Below are 25,431 nucleotides of genomic sequence, written 5' to 3'. Positions count from 1 at the left end.
AAAACCCAGGAAATTGTCTTTAATGATGTCTAGTAAATTCCTATCTGGTTGCTAGAAAAGGAAAGTTCTGAGAAAATTTGTGTGTACCTTCTTTCTTTAAATTTGTGTCCCCGAAGAAACCCTGCAACATATGGAAAGTAGTACACTCAGAATATAGTAGGCTTTTTTAAGTGGCTGACAAACTCTTAACATGTGATATATAAAAAGGCAGCACACATTAGAAACCTGCTTTCTGGGGCACCTGGGTGACTCAGTGGCTTCTGATTCTGTGTCTCCCTCTCTCTTTCTGCCCTTCCCCCACTCACACTCTGTCTCTCTCTCTCAAAAATAAATAAACATTGGGGCGCCTGGGTGGCGCAGTCGGTTAAGCGTCCGACTTCAGCCAGGTCACGATCTCGCGGTCCGTGAGTTCGAGCCCCGCGTCAGGCTCTGGGCCGATGGCTCGGATCCTGGAGCCTGTTTCCGATTCTGTGTCTCCCGCTCTCTCTGCCCCTCCCCCGTTCATGCTCTGTCTCTCTCTGTCCCAAAAATAAATAAAAAACGTTGAAAAAAAAATTTAAAAAAAATAAATAAACATCAAAAAAGTTTAAAAAAAAAAAAACCAACCTGCTTTCTTTAAATAAGAGTAAGCCTTTACAAAGCAAGTGAATTTGTATTTTACAAGTTAACCATAGATCTTAGCTGCCTCTCCCAAAAATACACGTTCACATTGCATTTTAGAGAAAGCTCATGGACAGTCCTAATTATCTGCATCTCTCTTAATAAACCAGGCCAAGGAGTGCCTGTGTGGCTCAGTAGGTTAAGCGTCTCCAACTTCAGCTCAGGTCATGATCTCGCAGTTTGTGAGTTTGAGCCCCCTGTCGGGCTCTGTGCTGACAGCTCAGAGCCTGGAGCCTGCATCAGATTCAGTGTCCCCCTCGCTCTGAGCCCCTCCCCCACTCATGCTGTGTCTCTTTCAAAAATGTGTAAATATACAAAAAAAAAAGTTTTTAAATAACAAACCAGGCCAAGACTTGAAGACGCCTGGCACCAGAAGAGAGAAAAATTTACCTATTGTGAAAATGTCATGGTGTTAAGTATGTGCCAAAATTCTGCAGTACTAATACTTTAAAAAAGCTGACTCGTGAACTGCGTTACTGGAAAAAAGAAAAAAACTTGTAAATTTATGTTCCTCACCGGTTTGTATGAAAGCAGTTCTAACAATAAATAAGTGACCTTAGTATATTTAAAAATCTATAATTAATTCCCTCATTCATACATTTGAGTATGCACTCCGTGACAGGCTCTATGTTGGGTATATGAAGATGACTGAAACTAAACTACCAGCTTCAGGAAACTTTAGGCTCTGATGGAGGGACAAGGCTTACAGGTCGAACTGAACACTGCTTCAGCTCCCTCCCAGAGCCGGAAGGAGCCCCCTGGAATGGAGGTACGTGTGTAGCACTGAATACAGGCTAGGAAGTGGACCAGTTCTCCTTCTTAAAGGCATGCCAAACAAGCACCAGCCAGTAGGCCCTCTGCAGCCAGGCGTCTCCCATGGAACTCCCAGTCTGACCAATCACTCGGTGAGGACTGCAAAGCCTTCTGGGATTCAGACAGTGACGCCATGTTGCCCAGACCCCAGGTGATGGGGACTTCAAGGCAAAGCTCTACAAAGATGAACAGGCAAAAAGAGCCTGAGTTCCCAGCTGTTCCAAAAAGGCCCACAGCTGGCTGCTGATACCACTAGTCCCCAGAAGTGCATCAAGTGGATCAAAGCCTGGGGTGAGACCTGCAGAAAAAAAAAAATGTGGGCAGGCAGACAGGGCCCACCGCACCTTTCCCAAGAATACATTCAATAGAAACAGCTCTCAGATACTGCTCTCTCCCCATTTTCCTCCTGCCTCTGGCTGTACTTTGCACCTTGCGTGTGAAGTTGCTGGTCACTCTGTCCAAGTCCTGCTAATTCCATTTTTTAAAGTATTTCTGGAGTCTGCATATTTTCACCTTTGTTTGTTATGAAAAATGGGAAGTTGCATGCACCCTTTTATCCAGCAATTCCGCTTCTAAGTATATTTCCCTATCTTGGCAAACTCCTATCTATGCACCCTGGGAGATATACAGGGACACACGTAGCAGCACTGATTGTGCCAGTAAAAAAGAAGGAACCATATAAAAATGTTTGACAGAAGAATGTATGAATAACTATAGTTCATTTATGAAATATAGCCTACATCAGTGTTTTTCAAACTTCTTGGTCTTGTGATCTCTTCACACTCTTAGAAATTCAACATTTGTCATATCAGAAATTAAAACAATTTCTTACACTTATTTGTCATTTAAAAAAGATATATGAATTACATGTCTACATTATGTTTATTTAAAATAAACTACTGAAAAGAACAGCATTGTTTTCCATTTTTTTAAATGTCAAATCTGTTTTTGCTTATTTAGTATCTTTAGTTACAATTCAGTACATTCTGCCTTTGGATGGCCAATAATAATTAACAATAGTAGCTGACAGCAACTAACACTTATATGATATATCCATCTCATTTAAACCTTGTAACAGCCCAATAAGGTAGATATTACTCCCATTAGAAAGACGAGACAAGGACCTAGATAAGAAAGGATAACTAACTTGTCAAAAATCACATAATCAGTTGGTTGCATAGCAAGGATTCCAATTTCAGTGCTCTTACCCCCTATACTATGTTAAACTTGAGTAGAGCACCATACAATTGGGTATTCAACAACTAACTGATAATGATGGAGTCAAATTTACACCGAAAACTCACCCGAAGCTAAATCTATATTACTAATTTATTTCAACTTTAATAGCTGGGAAATGATGCTTCGTGAAGGTTATGGGCCAAGTTGTGTCCCCCAAAATTCATATCTCCCTTAGTCTACCTGAGCTGCCATAACAAAATACTAGAGACTGGGTAGTTATAAACAACAGAAATTTATTTTTCACAGTCTGGAGGCTGGGAAGTCCCAGATCAAGGTGCTGGCAGATTCAGTATCTAGTTAAAGGCCCTCTCCCTGGTTCATTGATTGTGTCTTTTCACTGCTACCTCATGTGACAGAAAGGGTGAGGAATCTGTGTGGGGTCACTTTTGTAAGAGTACTAATCCCCTTCACGAAAGCACCATTCTCATGACCTAAGCATGTCCCAGAAACCCTACCTCCTCATATCATCACACTGGGCATTAAGTTTCAAACTGTGAATGGAGGGTGGGGAGGGCACGAACATTCTAAATTACTACAAGGTACTCACCCCTAGTACCTCAGAATGGGACCACATTTGGAGACAGGGTCTTTAAAGAGGTATTAAGGTAAAATGGGGTCATTAGGGTGGGCCCTAATCCAATATTGACTGTGTCCTTGTAAGAAGAAGAAATTTGGACACAGACAAGTAGAGAGAGAGAAAACCATGTAAAAACACAAGGAGACGATGGCCATCTACCAGCCAAGAGAGAGACCCCAGAAGAAACCGATCCATGATCTCAGACTTCTAGCTTCCAGAACTGGGAGAAAATTATTTTCTTTTTAAGCCACCCAGTCTGTGGTACTTTGTTATGACACCCTAGCAAACTAGTACAGTGAAGGAACCTGCCAGAGTTTGCTTGGCCACTGGTACACTGCTGTAATTTTTAAATGAAACCTGTACTTAATGTCAAATTTTATGTTAAAAGTCTGACTTTCAAGAAGACATCTAACTTTTAGTATACTTTATAAATGAAATGTCATTAACACTTTAATTTTAATATAATGTGGAATAATTCTGCAGAATTTATCTTTTTTGCTTTTTCCTTTCTAAGTCAGATTAAAATTTCCTAGTGAAAGGAAACTTATACTTTATAATGGTGAGGACACAAGTACTTTAAAATCAAAATCAATTCTAATGTTAATTAAGGAAAAATTCAGATAAAGTCACTAGAAGATCAATTGATACTCTTATCTACTCATGAAATTATTTTTGAATTGCAGATAAACAATCTATATATGGCAAGTTTAGGATTGAAAAAACTGAAAAAGAGAATTTTGCTATCTCTTTCCTGAGATTCTAAATCAAGGATTTAGAAATGAGATATCATAAAGAATAGTTAAGATTTATAGTACTAGAATATAATCTAGTAATTATATATTTATCATATATATGCATATAATTATAATTACTATTATAATTACTACTATATAACAGTAATACAGAGATTGCTATTATACTATAGTATAATACTGTACTATAATATTCTATATATATTATACTATACCATAGTATAATATTATACTATATTATAGCAATGGCTCAGAAGTCCATAGCATATACATAAAGTCACAAAAGTATTTACTAGTCAATTATATCTCAAACTTTATTACTTAATGAATCAGTTTCCAAACACTGCTCTCAATCACTTTTTATTAACTGCTTCCAAAAACCGCAACAGATGCAGGAATAGATTGATGACATCCAAGTAGAGGCTGATGGCAGCTAATACATACTCTTCAGGTGACAGCCTATGCATCAGGGAGTGTGTGTCATAGATGATGAAGCCGCAGAAAAGAAGGGCTCCCACAGCAGCCAAGACCAACTCCACTGTTTCGTTATAGAAAAATAACTACAGGCAAGATATTAATAAGTTTGTATTTAAGAACGATATTAAGAATACTTGAGTTACTTGCTGTGAAGTTACACATGATATGTACATATTTTTTTTTTTTAATTTTTTTTTCAACGTTTTTTAATTTTTTTTATTTTTTTATTTTTTTTGGGACAGAGAGAGACAGAGCATGAACGGGGGAGGGGCAGAGAGAGAGGGAGACACAGAATCGGAAACAGGCTCCAGGCTCCGAGCCATCAGCCCAGAGCCTGACGCGGGGCTCGAACTCACGGACCGCGAGATCGTGACCTGGCTGAAGTCGGACGCTTAACCGACTGCGCCACCCAGGCGCCCCGATATGTACATATTTAATAATGCTTCACAACTTTAAATACAAATGTTAAACATAGAAAAAGGCCAGGCAAGTCCATCGTCATCTCTGTTGGATGAAAGGATGAATGGATGAATCGATGGATATCCTCCCTTCTATTAAATTACCCACCTGACTTTGAACAGTAGCATTCCAAATATAAATCATTTCAAAGTAGATTTCTTTTTCAGAATTATACGTGTCACTTGGAGGTGAGCAATTACAAGTGAGGGCCTCTTTCTATGTAATTTAACTGATATGTTCATCTTTCTTTCAATCCATAATACTGATTAACATAAGACCCTAGTTTTTTAAAAGGTAATTTTTAAGTCATTCTACATACAAGTGTTCCAAAAAATTATAACCAAGTATCCTATCACAAGAGTACCTCAAGCTTTTCAAGATTATTTACATTGACATGGCCAGAAGTAAATTTCAAGTTAGCATTTTAAAACAACTTACCTTCAAGATTCCAGACAAGCACAAAATCCACAAAACAGCAAACAGTCTATAAAAACAAAATATTAGTGATTTAGAATATTGTTCCCTACCAAAAAACTATGTAAATTGATGCAACATTTTCTGAAAAAAAAAAAAAACATCCATCCTGACATTTGCCAAAGAATAAGTGAACTATAAGAGTTCATAAACAGGGGCACCTGAGTGGCTCAGTTGGTTAAGCGTCCAACTCTTGATTTCAGCTCAGATCACGATCTCACAGTTTGTGCGATCGAGCCCCTCGTCGGGTTCTGCACTAACAGCACAGATTCTGCTTGGGATTCTGTCTCTCTCTCCCCCCTAACTTGTGCCCTGGTGCACTCTCTCTCTCCCAAAATAAATAAACTTAAAAAAGAGTTCATAAACATACAATGAATACTGTAGAATACTCAGAAATCGAAAAACCAGCTATCGATTCAACATTTGTTTTTATGGTGAACAAAACTAGATTAAAGTACCATTTTTAAGGTTTTCAACTGGAACACCAAAAAAACACTGATACAAGCAGAAATATCATTAGAAGCATTTTAAGCCAGAAATCGATAAAACTTTTAGAACAATGAACAAATGAAACATAACTATTTTTAAACCAAATAACAGTGTCAAATTAGTCTGTGAATATGCATATCTATCAAAGTTCCCAATGTACTATTTTATTCTAATGTATTATAGAACTTACTTTATGCACATAAATTTACCACTGCTATAATTTCATGAGTTACCACTCATACATATTATATATGATGTATAATGAGGTATTATAAAGTATAAACATACGACACAGGACATCTAAGCAGTCAGTCCTTTGTTATCAGATATGCGATGTGAATACACATCTGCTGCTTTAGGTCACAAGGAAGTACTGGGGTCAAATGTACCCTTCTTCCTTAAGTAAAAAACACACAAAACATGAAATAACCGTTTTCAGTCCCTGAACAGCAAACAGCATGGCACAGTAGTTCCTGAGATAAGGGAAACAGAAGAGGTAAGCTCTATAAGTGACGCAGCTGGAAAAGAGTTTCTGGACCACAGTGTAGGGACAAGAACCCATATGAAGCCCTCTGGTCTCCCTGAATTGAGGAGGTGAGAATTCAGAAGTCAGAGAGGCCCACATGGCTAGAATTCGCAGAGCAAAGTTCCAGAAAGGAGAGAGCTATACAGAGAGCTAGTTGGCTCTGGTGATATGCAGAGAGTCCCCTTTAAGTCTTTAGCTGAGCACAGATCAATGCATACTCGTGAGGAAGTGACAAAGGCTGGGGAAAGAGAAGCAGGCAGAACAATCCTCAGAGCCCAAATGGGAACAGGAATAAGTTCGCCCTAACCAAAGTGGAAAGACCTCCTAAGACGTGGGGTTTGAATAATTCTTAGAAAGATACTGTCTCAACAGTGGGACCAAATTGGCCCTAACCTAAACACTGTTCTGGACCCACCTAACAGTGCTTAAAAACAAGCATCAAAAGGTTCAGGCAGTTTCCAAGGAACTTAACAGCTTAAGAGAAGAATAAAACCAAAGTATTTAAAGGAAAGAAAAAAATCAACACCCAACAATATAAAATTTACAATGACAAGCATCTAATAAAAAATTAAAAGGCATGCAAAAGAACCAGGAAATATGACCTATAACAATGAGAAAAATCAATCAATATAAATAAATTCAGAAATGACACAATGATAGAATTAGTAAATGACATTAAAAAATATATTCCATATGTTCAAGGAGTTAGAGGAAAGCATCACCATGAGAAGATAAGGGGAAGATATATATTTTTAAGACGCAAACTCAACTGAATTTCCATAAATGAAAAATATGTCAAAAGAAAAATATTCTGGTTGGAATTAACAGCAGATTAGACACTAAAGAAGAACACATTACCAAATTAAAAGTAGCAACAGAAATGAACCAAAATGAATCACAGAGAGAAAACCGAGGAGAAAAAAATAAATAAATAAACCGAGTATCCATGAACTGTTGGACAACATCAAGAAGCCTAACGTATATGCTGATCTCAACAGAGAAGGCAAAACCTAAAAATGTTTCAAGTAACAGTTCCTGAAAATGTTCCAAACATGATGGAAATTTTAAACTGACAATCCAAGCAGAAGAAACATGAGAAAACTACACCAAGGAGTATCATAATCAAATTACTAAAAATGTTAATCAAATTACTGAAAATTACTGAGAAAATATTAAAGGTAGATGGAGGATAAAAGACATTATGTACAGAGGAACAAAGATAAGAAAGACAGAAGACTTCTTGTCAAGAACTACCTGAACCAAAATACTATGGAATGATATCTTATAAAATATGGAAAACAGGAAAAAAAAAAAAAAATCACCCAAACCTAGAATCCTACACTCCATAAAAATAACATTTAAAAACAAAGGCGAAAGATATTTTTTCAGACATGCAACAGTTGAGATCAAGAGACCAGCACTGTAAGAAATATTAAAAAGAAAGCCCGCAGGCAGAAGGAAAATATAAGATGGAAATTTGGATCCACACAAAGAAATGAAGAACAGAAATGACAAATATGTGGGTGAACATAAAAGATTTCATGTATTTTTAAGTCTCCTTAAAGGATAATTTAATGTTTTGAACAAAGATAATAATATTTTACGAGGTGTGTAACATATGTGGAATTAAAAGTTACAGTAACAATAGCACGAAGGCAGGGGAGAGGACATGTAAGTTTGCTATACAGGAAATGGTATATGACTTAGAGGTAGATGAGGATAATTTAAAGATGTGTACTGTAGGGGGTTCTGACTGGCTCAGGGGGTAAAGCATGAGACTCTTGATCTTGGGGTTGTGAGTTCAAACCCCACGCTAGGTGTAGAGATTACTTAAATAAATTTTAAAAATGTGGAGTAAGAAGAAAACAAACAAATAAATAAACAGTAAAACCTAGAGCAACCCCTACTTAAAAGAGCTATAGCTAATAACTAATAAAGGAGATAAACAATCCGAAGGAAGGAAAAGAGGGGAAAAGGTACAAAGAACAGACAGGACAAACAGCAAGAAAACAAATGCTGAGATAGTAGGCTTAAATTCAATCAGATCAATAATCACATTAAATGTTAGTAGTCTACTCCAATTAATAGCAGAGATGGTCATATTGAATTTAGGAAAAAAAAAAAAAGCGAGAGCCAACCATATGCTGCCTGTAAGAAAAGTATTTTAACTATAAAGCCACAAATCAGCTAACAATTAAAGGATGGAAAATGGTTTACCATGCTAACATAATTAAAAGAAAGCTGAGGTATGGGGCGCCTGGGTGGTTCAGTCGGTTAAGCGTCTGACTTCGGCTCAGGTCATGATCTTGCGTTTCATGAGTTCAAGCCCCGCATCGGGCTCTGTGCTGACAGCTCAGAGCCTGGAGCTTGTTTCAGATTTTGTGTCTCCCCCTCTCTCTGCCCCTCCCCTGCTTGTGCTCTCTGTCTCTCAAAAAATGAATAAATGTTAAAAAAAAAAAAAAAAGAAAGCAAGCAAGCAAGCAAGCAAGCTGAGGTAAGTGTATCAAAAAAGTACTTTAGGGCACAAATATTACCAGAGATAACTACTACAGAGTAATAAAAGGATCATCAAGAGGACATAACAATCCTAAATGTTTATGCAACTAAAAACAGAACTTCAAAGTAATATGCAGCAAAACTTACAGATATGATGAGAGAATCATACACTAATCCGTACTTGTAGTTGGAGATTTCACTACTACTTTGACATTAATTGATAGAATGAGCACACAGAAAAGACTGGTTAAGCACACAGAACACTTAAACAACACTATATCAATGAACCTGACTTAACTGACATTCATCAAACACTGATCCAACAGCAACAAAACATACATTCTCTTTTAGTATTTACTAAGTATTGTAAAATGACTCTCAATAAATACCTAAGGACTGAAATCATGCAAAATATGTTATTTAACAACAAAATAAAATCAGAAATTAAGTATATAATAGTATCATAACCCAGTGTGGTGAATTGAGGGCATAGTGAGATTCCAGCTCTCAATTCCCTTGCTGGAATAGCCACAAAATTTCTACTGAGACATCTGGAAGACCGAAGTTAGAATGACGTATCATAACAACACATAGTATAGATCCTTCAGGACTGAAATGGACTCAGAACTTGCTTTTCCACACTTAAACCTTAGGAAAACTCCAAAGCTTCTGCACCAAGGAGTATGGGGAAGGTGGCATTAAGAAAGCATCTGAGGTTTTACTCTACTCACAAGCTAATAATGAGGTAGTCTGGCACAGTTTCATGGATGCCCGTAGAAAGAAAACATGAGAGCCCTAGGTCTGATACAAAGGAGTTTATTACGGAAATAGCAGTTGTTAAAGAACAAGCACAGTAGATTGGTGTTGTCAGAGCAGAGAAATAAGAGAGCTAGTAGAAGGCTGAAGAAAGAAAGTGCGACACTGGCATTTAAGATTTCTTCAGTGGAACAATCCCTAGTGACCACAAAGTCCGCGGTGTAGCCATGGCAGGGAGATGAAAAGTTGCTGAAGAAGAGGGCCAGACACACTGAGAAGCTAAGGTGATAGATGGGCCTAACATGTGGTTCGATGCTAGAGTCTTTAAACAATGAGGAAAGCTTGGGGTGCCTGGCTGGCTCATGGTACAGCATGCGACTCTTGATCTCGGGGTTGTGGGTCCGAGCCCAACGCTGGGTGTGGCGATAACTACAATGACAAAAAATAAAAAGAACGAGGAAGGCCTGAACAAAGGGAATCAGTGGCAATAATGAGGATGATTAGGAAGTATAGAGCCGGACAACATACACCTTAGAGCAATGGATTTCTAGCACACTAAAGAAATAACGAGAGTAGCACTAGGGGACGGAAGCAGTTGGCACTACTAACCCCTTACCCAAACTACATAGGGTGTGTGTGAATGAGCAGCTAGAGAACAATGTTCTCAAGGAGGAATCAAGTTTCAGCTGAAATAAGAATAATATATTATGAAGAGGCTGAAACATAAAGTAAGATTATTTACCAGAACTGGATTTCTAGAGACTATACTAGAACGGATGGGAGACAGGGAGCACATGGAGACTGGCATGAAAAGAAGCAGAGAGCAAATCTTTCTCCGTATGTATCACATGAGTATGTATCCACACCACAGCACTAAAAGCAGGAAATGGAAAAAATATTGCCTGTAAATCAAACTCCATTCTAATACAATGATTTAAGCATCTTGCACAATTGTCAGAGTTGGATGACTAGTTGTATCTTATCCCAACAGAGATTTCTGGTAACCTGGATTTCCAGGAGGAAAGAAGGGGATGAAAGAATGTTTTGCCACAGTAGACTTTTGTAAAATTTTAACGTTGTAACAGGAAAAAGGACAGACGATGCTCGGGTGATGATATGCCAACAGGAAGCCATTATGAGCTTAGAAAAGAATATATGCATTCTTACCAGCTGAGGGCAACACTGTACCATTATCCTATATAAAAAGTATCATTCCATATATTTATTAGTTTGAAGAAAGATACAGGTTAATCTAGATAGGTCAAAAAGGCTTTAAAGTTCATGCAGGTATCACCAACACCTGGGTTTCTCCCACAAAGAAGAGAGTGAATAGTCTTGGTAACAATGATGTTAAGAATAATTTAGTAAATTCCTGAATAATTGCCTGAATAATAAATGCCTGAATAATTTAGTAAGTTCCATAGCATTCATAGAGCATACAAGCCTAGCCTCTCTAGAAAACTGGGTTTGTTTGTTTTTTGACATTCCCGTTCCTTTCAATATAGAGCGGAAGCAAATGACTCAAAGCCACTTTCCATCTCCCTGTATGTTCTGGGAGTAGAGCCCGGCCTTAACACTCAGAGAGATGACCTCTCATCCCCCTCCATTTTAGAAGGCAGTATCCAAAGCTAACAATATAGCACTTATCTTAGGACAACCTATAATGTTAAGGATATTTATCTATCATAGTCATGAATATATAACTTACCCTGCTCCAAATTTGCTGAAATCTCTCTTAGATTGTAGAGTATATGCAGTCAAACCAAGAAATACGGCAGTAGTCAGTATAAATGCTTGCAGAATAATATATATATCATAGAAAGAAACTGTAAAATTAAAAAACACTGATTAAAAATGCACTTAAACATACTCAATTTTATTTTATTTTTAATTTTTTTTTTAAACGTTTATTTATTTTTGAGACAGAGACAGAGCATGAGCAGAGGAGGGTCAGAGAGGGAGACACAGAATCTGAAACGGGCTCCAGGCTCTGAGCTGTCAGCACAGAGCCCGATGCGGGCCTCGAACTCACGGACCGTGAGATCATGACCTGAGCCGAAGTCGGCCGCTTAACCGACTGAGCCACCCAGGCGCGCCAAACATACTCAATTTTAAACAGCGTTTTCCCCTGGCATTTAGCAGAAATGCTGTATTTTCTTCGGTACTACTTGCCAATAAAAATAGAAGACTCTTTATCCAGCCTTGGAAGGTAAAACCACACCCACACTGCAATAAACAGGCTCCAAAATACTCATTCATACAAAATAAAGGGGTCACGTCATTATGAAGTTAAAGAGATGACTGGAGAGATATGACACAGCCAGGTGGTTTACGATTTGGGGGATACGGTGGGATGACTCCCACCATCTCTGTCCCAGCTGAGTTTTATGACGATCTGTGGTGACTGTCCTTTATGACTTAAGTATCCGTAGGGATGAATGGGGTCCTGTGGCTGACTGGGAATCACTGGGCAGTAGCAGCAATTCTAGCAATCAGCTGCTTCATTGCATAACCCAGCCCATCAGCCCAAATCAAAGAAACTAGGCAAGAAAAAATACTGGCACTGTCTGGGATTGTCTGCCATTCATCAACCCTGTAGACAATAGGAACCAGCCACTAACTGCGTTATATCCATACCTGCATCATCTTGGAATACAGAAATGGGGGTTTCCTGAATACATACCAAATTCCCTTCTGAAATTTTAAATGAACATCTGAATTGACCATGGCTATTGTAATTATAACACAACTGCTTAACATTTTAACAAAATGCTAAATTGTAACCTCTTTAAAGGAGGTTAAGTACTTTCAACCAAAACCATTTAAGTAATTTTTAATTTTTCAGGGATTAATTTCTATTCTTAAATACTACATATAAAATTTCTCTATTTCTGGGGCGCCTGGGTGGCTCAGTTGGTTAAGTGTCCAACTTCAGCTCAGGTCATGATCTCACGGTCTATGAGTTCGAGCCCCACATCAGGCTCTGTGCTGACAGCTCAGGGCCTGGTGCCTGCTTCCGATTCTGTGTCTCCCTCTCTCTCTGCCCCTCCCCTGCTCATGCTCTGTCTCTCTCTGTCTCAAAAATAGATAAAAACATTTTTAAAAAATTAAAAAAAAAAGAATTTCTCTATTTCTATTGTTATAGGATCAGGAAGGTGAATGCAGAGAAGGAAAAACATGAAGTTATCTTGTCAACAATTTTAGAATGAGATTAGGTGGAAAGGATATTATAATTAAGGAGGAAAATAGAGTTCTCAGATTATCCCATCTGTGTATGTCCACCCCTATTCCAATAACCCTGAAATAGCAAATCTTTCTCCTATATCCATTACACATGGTGGGAGCCAGGGAAGACAGAGATGGACTTGATAATAACATGAATAGATAGTAACATTAATAATAATGTTAATAATAATAAATAATTGGGGCGCCTAGGTGGCTCAATTAACTGTCCAAGTCTTGATTTCGGCTCAGGTCATATCTCACAGTCAGGAGACTCAGCCCCACCTCGGGCTCTGCGCTAAATAGGGAGCCTGCTTAAGGTCCTGTCTCCTCTCCCTCCACCCCACCCCTGCTCACTCATGTGTGTGTGTGTGCACGCTCTCTCTCTCTCAAAATATAAAAAATTGAAAAATAATTTAGAAAAAGGAAAGGTTCTACCAAAAATAAATATTAAGTAAATGTTAATAATACTTCCTTTCTACGTTGAGAAATTTCAATCCTATTTATTTTAGTAGTTATTATTATTGACTTATATTGATTCCTTTATAAAAGAAAGAAGTGGTTACCAAACAATATGTAGATTCAATAAAACTGGCTTAGGTTAAAAGCAACAATGACAAAATAGGAAAAGACCAATATGTTAAACATAATGATTAACAATTAACTATTATTGTAATAGTTAATTCTAACTTTTTTGGTACCCTACGTTAATCATTTTGAGACTAAATTTTTATTAACATTAAGTCATGGGGACGCCTGGGTGCGTTTGGACGCCCGACTTCGGCTCAGGTCATGATCTCACAGTTCATGCGTTCAAGCCCCACACCGGGCTCTGTGCTGACAGCTCAGAGCCTGGAGCCTGCTTCGGATTCTGTCTCCCTCTCTCTCTGCCGCTCCCCTGCTTGTGCTCTGTCTCTCTCAAAAATAAATAAACATTAAAAAAAAATTTTTAAAAAAACAGTGAGTCATGAAAATTTTTACTTGACGCATTACATATGATACATCAAATAATTATGACAATTCATTTCTTTTCTTTTTTTTTAAACAGACACTTCTTTCAAATACATATTTAACACCAAAAATAAAACAGAATTACCAAGTTTCTTATAGTGCCATTCAATAAAATATGATGTAATAATGAAGCACAGTTCAGTGTACCAATTTGAGAGGCTCAGCTCATGTGATGAAAATGTATGGCTCAAAATATATTTTATCAGTTCCTCCAAGGCCCCTTTAAATCGGGAAAACATTAGCTGTCTTGTTTTTTATAAATGGATAAACACACATGAATACTGTTCTCCATTCTGCTGTTTTCTTAACTCTTTTCCACTTCCTCTAAGCTTAGTTGAACTACATAAAGTATAAACATTTAATTTTGCTTATATTTTAGGAATTCTTCATCCTATGCTATATATTTGAAATATGACATTTCATGAAGTTAAGCTTTAGTCCCAAACACCTATTTACACAAAAGATTTATCCACATTAAAAAGTTAGTGTAACATAAGAGAAGCAGAATTACGGCTTACCAACAAAGGCCACAGTCAGAGCTTCGAATAGTGTCTAAAAAAAGAAACTAAAATCACACAGATGCACATAAAATTTACACTAAATCATGTACATATTCTAATTACTAAGAGTTCAATGTGATTCCATGTTTATGATCTCATTTTAGCTTCAGAGCAGCCTTTGAATTACACGGGACATTTGGTAAGCCCACCATAATGAAAATGAGACCTCAAGGGCACCTGGCTGGCTCAGCTGGAAGAACACATGACTCGTGATGTTGGGGTCGTGAATTCGAGCCCCACATTGGGGAGATTACTTAAATAAATAAAGCTTTACAAAAAAGCAAAAAGAAAATGAGACCTCAAAGTATTGAGTAGGAGTATTTAGATTCTAATAGTGATCCTTAAACTCTAACTAGAGTTTTCATATCTGTAACAGGAACAGAAATAGTATGGGAAATTCCATTTTTCATACTCTCTGTAAGTAAAAAGAAATTACAAATGATATGCCCATCCGTAAAAACTTCTAGTGGCACACACACCTAAGAAGAATAAAATATTTAGGTAGCACTTTGGTGTGGCAGTCCTGAAACCGTCTCTCAGTATTCTCTCCTTCTTCCCTAGTAACAGAACTTTTACCTGGACACACAGGTGTTCAGGTTAAACATTACATTTCTCAGCTTCCCCTGCAGCTAGATCTGGTCACAGGACTTTATTGTAGCTAATAGAATGTGGGTGGAGAGGTGTACAACTACTAAAAACAAAGGGGCTTGCTCTTCCCTTTATCTTCTCATTTAAAAAAAAAAAAATTTTAACGTTTATTCACTTTTGAGAGAGACAGAGCATGAGCGGGGAAGGGGCAGAGAGAGAGGGAGACACAGAATCTGAAGCGGGCTCCAGGCTCGGAGCTGTCAGCACAGAGCCCGACGCAGGGCTCGAACTCACGAACTGTGAGAACTGAGCCACCCAAGCGCCCCTCTCATTTTTTTTTTTTTTTTTTTTTAAATAACTGGATGGAATGTGGATATTGGCGGTGAGCTAACTTATGCCACACAATGCTTAAGGAGTACTTGAACTTCAGCAAGTGTCTGTGCCCCTGACAACTTCACTAAACAGTCATGCAGATTTTTACATGAACGAGAAGTAAGCCATCTTGCTTCCCCCATGTCACATGTAGCTGAACTCATATCCTAATACAAGATTTAGGGACATTGAGTCTTAATCCTCCAGCTTCTCTTTCTCCTTAACTACATGCCTTTGTTTCGTCTGACATGCTTACTCTAGTTAGATTTTACCAACTATCTGATTAGACCGTATCACAAAGCCAAGCCAGAAGTAACGGCAGTGGCTGTATACTCATAGTCCTGGGAGAAGCCCTCCTTGTAACTCTCCCCACCTGAAATCAAGAAATCTAACAGAACTAGAGCAAAAATGGCATTAGAAATGGACACACACATGGAGGCAATGAAGCCACCACCCCATTTTGTCATAATGCTGTTGGCAGCATCAGGGAAGTGGTAGCAAAAGATGATAGAAAGATTTTTTTTTTCCGGGCAAATATGATCACACCACTTTCCTGATACTTGTGACATGACTTGAGGTAAGAAATCCTACCCCCTACTCAAGTATCCAAAGGAAACGGGACAGGATGAACAGGAGAAAAGATAAGACTAGGAAAACATACCACCACCCCAAAATAATGCCCTCTTTTAAGTATGTGAACACACACACACACACACACACACACACACACACACACCCTTCTAAAACAAGATAAGATCCACCTCCTTGCTTACTTTGGTAGAGCAGGACAAAGTAACCTCGTATCAGAGGTCTCTGAATAATCTGAAATGTATTTTACATGCTTCCTTAGTTGTTCACCCATTTTTAGCTATGGGTATAGGAATAAGTGATCACCTTGCCCACAAGCATTTGGCTAATGCTTTTCTAGTAGGTTCTCTCTCTGCTGGACAGAAGTCAGTCCACACCAGAGAGAAATCAACCACAGTCTTTTTGAAAGGAGGTTGGCATTATATAGAGTTGAAGAGGAACTCCATATGACAGTTTGTTTTTATGACCCCCTCTCTCTCCTAGGACAAAGATGACTGGGGCAGGAGTTGGTATCTAACCCTAGGACTACCAACCCGTGTATTGGTTAACAACCTACAATGTGACCTGTGCCAATAATAAGCAGTGCCAATCAGATTCTTTCTCACTTGGGAATCTAAACTTAGAGAATGAAGTTATGGCAGCAGGAGCTAAAGCTAAAGGTTAACGAACCATATGACGGCCCACAATGCACCATATAAAAACTAAAGATAGCAGGGGCACCTGGGTGGCTCAGTTGGTTAAGCTTCTGACTCTTGATCTCAGCTCAGGTCATGATCTCAGTGTGTGAGTTAGAGCCCCTCATCAGGCTCCGTGCTTACGGTGCAGCTGACAGTGCAGAGCCTGCCTGAGATGCTTTCTTTCTTCTCTCTCTCTCTGCCCTTATCCCACTTGCTCTCTCTCTTAAAAATAAATAAATAAACTTAAAAAAAAATAACTAAAGACAGCAAAGAGGAAAACTATGTGTAAGGACAACTGTAAGGTAGAAAAGAGATGTTACAGAAGGGGGAAGAGACTCCCAATTCTTGCTTCGGATTCCCTACAATAGCATCATTCCTGGAAGCTTCCTCTAGTGTTCCTTGTCTAGTTCTTAAGGCCCCTTCTTGGGGGGTTCCCAAGCTCTTATAAACTTCACATTACTTGAGATAACTTGGGTTAGGGTTCTGATAGCTGGCAAACAAAAGAACCTAAGATTTAAATGAATAACCTGTCCTATAATTGAAATTTCTAAAGTCATGAGCTTTTGTTTCATCATATTAACATAAACTTGTTACCAGAATTCACAAACTTTCTTTAGTTTAAAGCATTTTAATCTGGTAAATAGCATTTTCACTCTTATTTGACTATAAAATTAGCATTAGTTTGAAATGTTTTGAAGTAAATTTTTAGGTTAGAACCCAAAGTCATACTGGATATGAGAACAAGAAAAATAATTTAAAAGATATATAACTTGAGCCTTACAACTCATTCTGGTCATATTATAGGATTGGGTTTTAATAGGTAGTAGTTTGGGTTTTAATTCTCACAAACATCTAAACAAACATGACCTAAAGTTAAGTTCCCCAATTATGATTTTATTTATTTATATATTTATTTATTTATTTATTTAGCAAGAGAGAGCACAAGCAGGGGAGGGGCAAAGAGAGTGTGAGAGAAAGAGAATCCCAAGCGGGCTCCATGAGCCCAATGCTGGGCTTGAACTCATGAATCTATGAGATCATGACCTAGGCTGAAATCCAGAGTCAGACACTTAACTGACTAAGCCACCCAGGCTCCCCTCCCCAATGATGATTTTAAAACAAATTAGTAGAGCACATCAAGTGAGCAAAATGGTCCTTTAAAAGAACAGAGTACTAACATAAAAATAACACTGAGGGGGTGTCTGAGTGGCTCAGTCGGTTGAGTGTCTGATTTTGGCTCAGGTCATGATTTCACAATTCATGCGTTTGAGCCCCACACGTGGGGCTCTGTGCTGACAGCTTGGAGCCTGGAGCCTGCTTTGGATTCTGTGTCTCCTCCTCTGCCCTTCCCCAACTCACACTTGCTCTTTTTCCTTCTCTCTCTCTCAAAAATAAACATTGGAAAGAAATTAAAAATTAAGTAACACTGAGGAGTTAATCATAAAGATTTGAATTTAAGGTCTATGAAATTAAGGCTATAATTTTTTTCTCAAGGAAATCACAGAATATTAGGGATACAAAGTATCACAGGGATAACCTACTCTAACATTTTCATTTTACATATGAACTAACTAGGTACAGAAAGGCTAAACACCCTGCCAAATGTCACATAACCAGATGGTGGCAAAGCCAAGTCATGAGAGTCCAATTCATTATTCTTTTCCACTATGTCATAATATCGACAGAAAAAAAAAAAAAAACTTTGAAACTGACAAAGGTTGATTTTAAAAGACTAGAAAGTTACAAGTAATTTCCTAAGATATTTGAATTTATTAAAAACTCATTACTTTTGTTTTGCTACTACTTATTACATATGTACTTGCACTCAATGAAATAAAGAAAGTTAAAACACAAGAATAAAACGTTAAAGTAACAGATACTGCCAAAATACTCACAAATCCAAAAAGCAGGTACAGGTTAAGGGGATGCTTATGTCTGTTTACAGTCAATGCTAAAATCAAACCCAAAGATCCAAGGGCAAACACCAAAATTAAGGCAGGACTAAAAGACATAAAATTAAAAGCATTTTTAAGCTTAAGAACAGTATAAATAGTATTAACCAATAGAATAAAATCAGTCTGTTGTATTTGTGTGTATTTGTGGTGTGGAAGGAACCACACCAAGCTGTCAAAAGAAACTATTTTTCCATTCAGGGAATTTGAGGAGTGTGAGCTGGGAAAGAGCAGCAGGACAAAGAAAAGAGCCCATAATAAATGGGGAGTACTTTTCCTTTTTACTTCAGTAACTTTTAGCGTATTTGAATATTTTTGCAATTAGCATACTGCTTTTTAAAACTGACATAAAGAATAGCTATGAAATAATAAACAAATTTTATATACATCTACTATGTAGCTATCATTTAAATTAAAGGACTTTACCTCAAATAGCACACTAATTTTTTTGTAGGGGAAGTGATGATAGAAATTGTCTACTTCCAAGAAAATATTCATTCTTTCTTTTTCCTTTCTTAACGTTTGATTTATTTTGGAGAGAGACACAGTGTATGAGCAGGGGAGGGGCAAAGAGAGAGACACAGAACCCGAAGCAGGATGCGAGCTGTCAGCACAGAGTTTGGTGCGGGGCTCGAACTCATGAACGGTGAGATCATGACCTGAGCTGAAGTTGGACGCTTAACCAACTGAGCCACGCAGGTGCCCATATTTTTCCTTTAATACAAAAAAATCTATATAACTTTTAGCTATGGAAATAATTATTTTGGAGGTCAAATCTTAAACAAATTAGGGATGAACCATATGAAGCTCCTTTGGAAATTTCTCAGTGAAATTATCCTAGTCATGAGCCAACACCAAGAAAAGTTAAACACACGGTTATTAGTGCTTATTCAAGCACTGTCTTAGGCTTTGAGGACTGGGCATAAGTATAATAAAAGCAAAAAAATTAAAATTCAAAACTGCATACAGTAGGGATGCCTGGGTAGCTGGGTCGGTTAAGCGACCAACTCTTGATTTTGGTTTAGGTCAAGATCTCATGGTTCATTGGTTCGAGCCCCGCATCAGGCTGTGCTGATGACAGTGTGGAGCCTACTTGGGATTCTCTCTCCCTCTCTCTTGCTGACCCTCCCCTGCTCATGCTCTCTCTCTCTCTCTCTCAAAATAAATAAATAAACTTAAAAAAACCTGCATATAGTAAAAATTCTTAATTTCATCAGAAGATGAAAATTTAACCCTACAAAACTGTCAGCTAAAAAGTTCAGAGGTAAGTACCATGTTGCAGAACCTTTTCTTTATCAGAACTAGTCTTACTCATAAGAGTTAATAATGAACCTTTTTTACATTCTAACCTCAGAAGTTAATAGAGGAAAAAGCGAACTTTGCTTATAATATGCCCTTTTGATCATAAGCAGCAGCAGAAAATGACTCAAAAGCATCTTATCACCTTACCTCTCATGTACAAATGTCCGTATAGACTCAAAGTATAAAAAAAAAGAAGATGTCACTGTAGTTAAGAGAACTTGCAGAGAAAGGATGCTGTAGACTTTTCTTAGAAAGCCTGAAAAAGAAAATAATTACACATGACAGTATTCTTAAGCATTTATCACAGAACATCAGGAACAAATATGTTCTTAGAAACATTAAATTTTTATATATAATCTGTAAATCTTAATGCAAATAATGTAGTCTGTAACTTAAACTAAAAACAAAAACACTTCCAAAGAAATCACAAACTGTAAATGATAACTATCCTTCAAGAAGCAGGAGTCTAAAAAAAATTAATAGGCCAGAATAAAAATGTTTTCAACCATGGGTGGCCTGGTTGGTTCAGTAGGTAGAGTATGTGACTCTTGATCTCAGAGTTTTTTTTTTAATTTCGATCCCCATGTTGGGGAAGGAAGGAAAGAAAGAAAGAAAGAAAGAAAGAAAGAAAGAAAGAAAGAAAGAAAGAAAGAAAGAAAGAAAGAAAGGAAGGAAGGAAGGAAGGAAGGAAGGAAGGAAGGAAGGAAGGAAGGAAGGAAGGAAGGAAGAAAGAGAGAAAGAGAGAAAGAAAGAAAGAAAGAAAGAGGAAGGAAGGAAGGAAGGAAGGAAGGAAGGAAGGAAGGAAGAAAAGAAAATGTTTTCATCAAAAGGAAAAGAAAGTATAAAACACTGTTTGTACACAGCAGCATAAACAAAGCAAAAGATTACAAACAGAACATTTCCAAACAACAAATCTTGAAACTGAAAAGCTAGAATAGAAAGCATATGGTTAGATACAAATTTTAAAAAGAAATCTTAATTTCCAAGCCATGCACCACTCTTCCCTTCCTCACTATGCTTTACCCACGCTAGCCACCTTTCTGTTCCCCAAGCATGCCAACTCCTTCCTATGTCTGGGCCTTTGCCCTTGCTATTTCCCCTGCCTGGAATGCCTTTATCCTTCTTTAGATGGAATGGTGGTTTAAAACAGCCACAATTTTTTGACACTCCGTTCAAGAGATTCACTTCTAACAACAAAAATAAGGCAGAAGTGACAATGTATGTTATGCCTAATGCTAAGTCATAACAGGTAATTTTTTATACCTTAGTTAAAAAAAAAGTAATACAGCCACCCACTTGCTCTTTCTTAGAGGACTCACTCTAGGGAACTGTTGCTCAACCTTCCTTTTTTCATTATTGTGAACCTAAGGAGCCTTCTGGACATTACTTTCCTAATAGTCTGCCGATAAAATTTTAATGCCGCATACATCTGTTTATGTACCACGGGTCTTTGGAAGGCTAATATTATCGTAAAATTTGAGATTTTTTTTGCCCTCCACCTCAAGAACAAATTTCCGCCCCCTTGGAGGCGATATTGTCCCACTGAGAGTGAATGCTACAGGAGCCAGACCTTCCAATATATCTCTTCATCTGGCTGTTTACCTATATCTTTTGGTAAACTGGTAAAAGTGTCTCCTTGAGTTCTGTGAGCTGCTCTGGCAAATTAATCAAACCCAAGGAGGGAGTCATGGGAACCTTCAACTTACAGCCAAGTCTAACAAGTTAAGGGTAACCTGGGGACCTATTACTTACAATTGGCATCTGAAGTGGGGTGGGAGTATTCTTATGGGACTGAGCCCTTAACCTGGGGGATCTGTTACTATCTACTAGGAGACGGTGTCAGAATTGAGTTCAATTGTAGGACCCACAGTTGGCGTCATGGAGAATTGCTTGGTGTAGAAAAAAGAAATTTAAAAACCACACTTTGGTGACCAGAAGTGTCAGAACTGAAGTGTTCTGTGTGAGCAGCGAAGAGAAACACAGGAGGACAAACTGGGTTTTTTCCCTACTCAAGGGGGAAAAGCAAGTTTGTCACTAAAACACATATGATCCAGCGATTCCACTTTGGGGTATGTACATAAAAGAACTCCAAGCAGGATCTCAAGGGGGTACTGTGCCACATGTTTATAACAGCATCATTCACAGCAGGTGGAAGCTACCCAAGCGTCTACCAACAGATAAAGGGATTAACAAAATGTAGTTTATTTGCACAATGGAAAATTATTCATCCTAAAAAAGTGCCGTCTGACACACGCTACAAAATGGATACACCGTGAACACCTGCTAACTGAAATAAGCCAGTTACAAAAAGACACATACTTCATGATTCACTTATATGAGGTATCTAGAGTAGCCAAATTCATAAAACAGAAAGTAGAATGGTAGCTGCCAGGCTCTGGGGGAGGGGAAGATAGGGAGTTGCTTGATGGTATAGTTTCGGTGTTGCAAGATTAAAAGGTCATGGAGATTGATTGCACAACAAAGTGAATATACTTCGCACTACTGAACTGAAAAATGGTGATGGTACATTTTTAATGGGCTGTGTTTCACCACATTAAAATCTTAATTTAAAGGGGCGCCTGGGTGGCTCAGCCGGTTAAGCGTCCGACTTCGGCTCAGGTCACGATCTCACGGTCCGTGAGTTCGAGCCCCATGTCAGGCTCTGGGCTGATGGCTAGGAGCCTGGGGCCTGTTTCCGATTCTGTGTCTCCCTCTCTCTCTGCCCCTCCCCCGTTCATGCTCTGTCTCTCTCTGTCTCAAAAATAAATAAACATTAAAAAAAAAATTTTTTTTTTTAAATCTTAATTTAAAAAACTACGCTCATTGGCCAAAACCATTCCAAAATTCCATTCCAAGAATAACGATGGTAGGGATCGAGATTCTTAATGCATCAGATCTTCACAATTCCTTTTGCGGAACAAATTCCAGCCACAGGGATAGCCTGAAAATCTGGGGCAACTTCTGTAATCAATTGGCTGAACTAGAGCGGGCAATGAATTCCACTTATATGAAGGTAAGCATTTTATTTTTTTAAAGCATTTTAAATTCAACATAATTTCTGCCCATTAAATACTGTATAATTCCTTAAAACGAATATTGCATTTTGATTGACCTCTAAAGCTTCCATTTCCAGCAACTGCGTCAGCGAATCCTCAAACTTAGGTTGCGTTCCAGGTGTTGCAGAGACTAGTGAACAAGAGATAATGGTCCCTGCCCTCACAGATCCTACAATCCAGTAAAGGAGGCAGACAAGTAAACAGAAACCTGAAACGCGATCACATCCCCTACACCAAAGACGTGCCGGCAAGTAACTGCATTCAGGCGGACGTCACCATGATCGCATAATAAACTTATTTTCACCTTAAAAAGTAACCTTTAGTTTCTTTTAATATAAAGACGCCAAATTAAGGCTGCTGAGGTTTTCATCTACCCTTTCTACGCAGAGGAGGGAAAGGATTAAAGTGGGACGGGCTGCTGTTCCGGTTCTCGGTCGCACAGCCAGGGGACCACCACACCTCCCTAGAGCCGTGCTCTCCCTGGGCGCCCTGGCGGAGCGGAAGCGACACTTCCCCCCAACTCCCGGGGGAGGGCGCTCTTCCTAGGAGCCCGGGGCCTGGGGGAGGCGAGCTGGAAGCAGGGCTTCCGCTCTGAACTCCTGGAGACCCGCGCTGGCCTGCCAGCCCTGCCCGGGAGGCGTTGTCCCCGGAGGCCGAAAGCCGCCCCCAGAGGCCGACGACAGCGCAGCAGCCCCACGCAGGGCGGCCCGAAGGGGCGGGGGGAGACGTACCCATTCGGATGTGCACACTGGCAGAGGCCACGCAGCTGCCATAGTTGAAGTCATCCTCGATCGAGGAGCAGGGGTACCGGGGGTCGGGGTCGGCCATGTCGGTAGCAGAACCCCAGCCACCCCGCCCAGCTAGGCCCAGTACTCGGGCTCAACGGCCTTCGACCCACTTCCGGGATGAAGCAATCCAGCCCCAACTAGCCGAGTCGCCGCTCCCATCGATGCGCAGCACACGCTCATCGATGCGCTCACCTCAGCGCTTCAGTTCGGCTGGGGGAAAAGGAGATTGCTTCAAGTTGGGGAGGGAGAAAAAAACGAATGACGTTGTTCGCATCATCCGAAGTGAAACTTTTCTCAGAGTTTTCTCAACAAGGTGTTTTAGATCCTCTCGCCAGGAGAGTTGCTGAAAGCTATAGAACCGAGGCCCCATCCATCCATCCTTTCAACAAATCTCTCATTCACATATTCCGTCCATAGTCCACACGGGAGACACTATTTTAATTATATATTTTTTAATGTTACTAATAATCCCTAAGTTTCTTGAGCACTTTCTCTAAAGGGTTTCTGAATGAGATGATGCTTAATCCTGGAAGACAAGAGCCAACCAGAGAAGAGTGGGCTGATGCAGGTAGGTAGGTTCTCAAGAGACCAGCATCTGCAAGGGGTGGGGAGATGGGGAACAAAGCTCAGTTAAGGTTAGATACAAATGACAAAGAATGAGACTAGATAGGGGCACCTGGGTAGCTCAGTTGGTTAAGCGTCCTACTTCGGTTCAGGTCATGATCCCAGGGTTCACCAACTTCAGCTCAGGTCATGATCTCAGGGTTCGTGAGTTCAAGCCCCGTGTCCATTCAGTGCTGACAGCTCAGATCCTGGAGCCTCCTTCAGATTCTGTGTCTCCTTCTCTCTGCCCCTTCTTCTTCTTCTTCTCCTTCTCCTTCTTCTCCTTCTCCTCCTTCTCCTCCTTCTCCTCCTTCTCCTCCTCCTCCTCCTCCTTCTCCTTCTTCTCTCTCCCCCCTCTCAAAAATAAGCATTTAAAAATTTTAAGAAAATGAGACTAGATAGATAAATAAAGGCCAGCTCACTGTGTGCCAGGTGCAGAATACATTGGAGAGAGTCATGACCAAAGGCAGGAAAAAGGGAATATTGGTTTAATCTAAAACAAATGATGAAGGCAAATTCGATGGATCAGAGTGAATACTCATGGTATTGCTGTCATTCAAATGCAAATATGAGATGTAGGTATTCCCAGAGTAACACCATCCCAGGGGTCCTTGGAATTTTTTGATGAGTTTGATTTGATCCACTCAAATTCACCTAGTCTCCACTTTAACCGTAAACACTCAAAAGACTTAGTAAGTGGAGCTCAGAATAGCTGTGGAACTGTCTATTCTGAAACAAAATCCTTCAATTTGATGTTATTGGAAGCTTTTGTCAAAAGAACTAAACTCACTTCCAAAAAGATGAGCCAAAAACAAAACAAAACAAAACCTTACCTTTTATGATTTTCATTTTATAAGCATATTACTAATTTTTTTAAGTTTATTTTGAGAGAGAGTGTGTATGCACGTGCAAATGGGGAAGGACAGAGAAAGAGAGGGAGGGAGAGAATCCCAAGCACACTCCACACTCTCCGCGCAGTGGCCCACGCGGGGCT

General features: G+C 39.1%; 1 protein-coding gene across 1 annotated transcript; it reads right to left on the bottom strand.

Annotated features, from left to right (window-relative positions):
• Positions 1–4,329: 4,329 nt before the first annotated feature.
• TMBIM4 (transmembrane BAX inhibitor motif containing 4) lies at positions 4,330–23,956 on the bottom strand. Its single transcript, XM_058742114.1, has 7 exons — positions 23,778–23,956; positions 20,138–20,246; positions 18,632–18,737; positions 14,470–14,503; positions 11,427–11,544; positions 5,416–5,461; positions 4,330–4,601 (listed from the first exon to the last, which is right to left on the bottom strand). Exons 1-7 carry the CDS (start codon positions 23,872–23,874, stop codon positions 4,395–4,397), a joined length of 717 nt encoding a protein of 238 aa, XP_058598097.1. The 5' UTR covers positions 23,875–23,956; the 3' UTR covers positions 4,330–4,394.
• Between the last annotated feature and the right edge of the window lie 1,475 nt (positions 23,957–25,431).

This window comes from Neofelis nebulosa, chromosome 8, assembly GCF_028018385.1.
Source record: "Neofelis nebulosa isolate mNeoNeb1 chromosome 8, mNeoNeb1.pri, whole genome shotgun sequence".
Classification (NCBI taxonomy): Eukaryota; Metazoa; Chordata; class Mammalia; order Carnivora; family Felidae; genus Neofelis; species Neofelis nebulosa.
The sequence above is the reverse complement of the archived record's forward strand: the minus strand, read 5'-3'. Positions and strand labels throughout refer to the sequence as shown.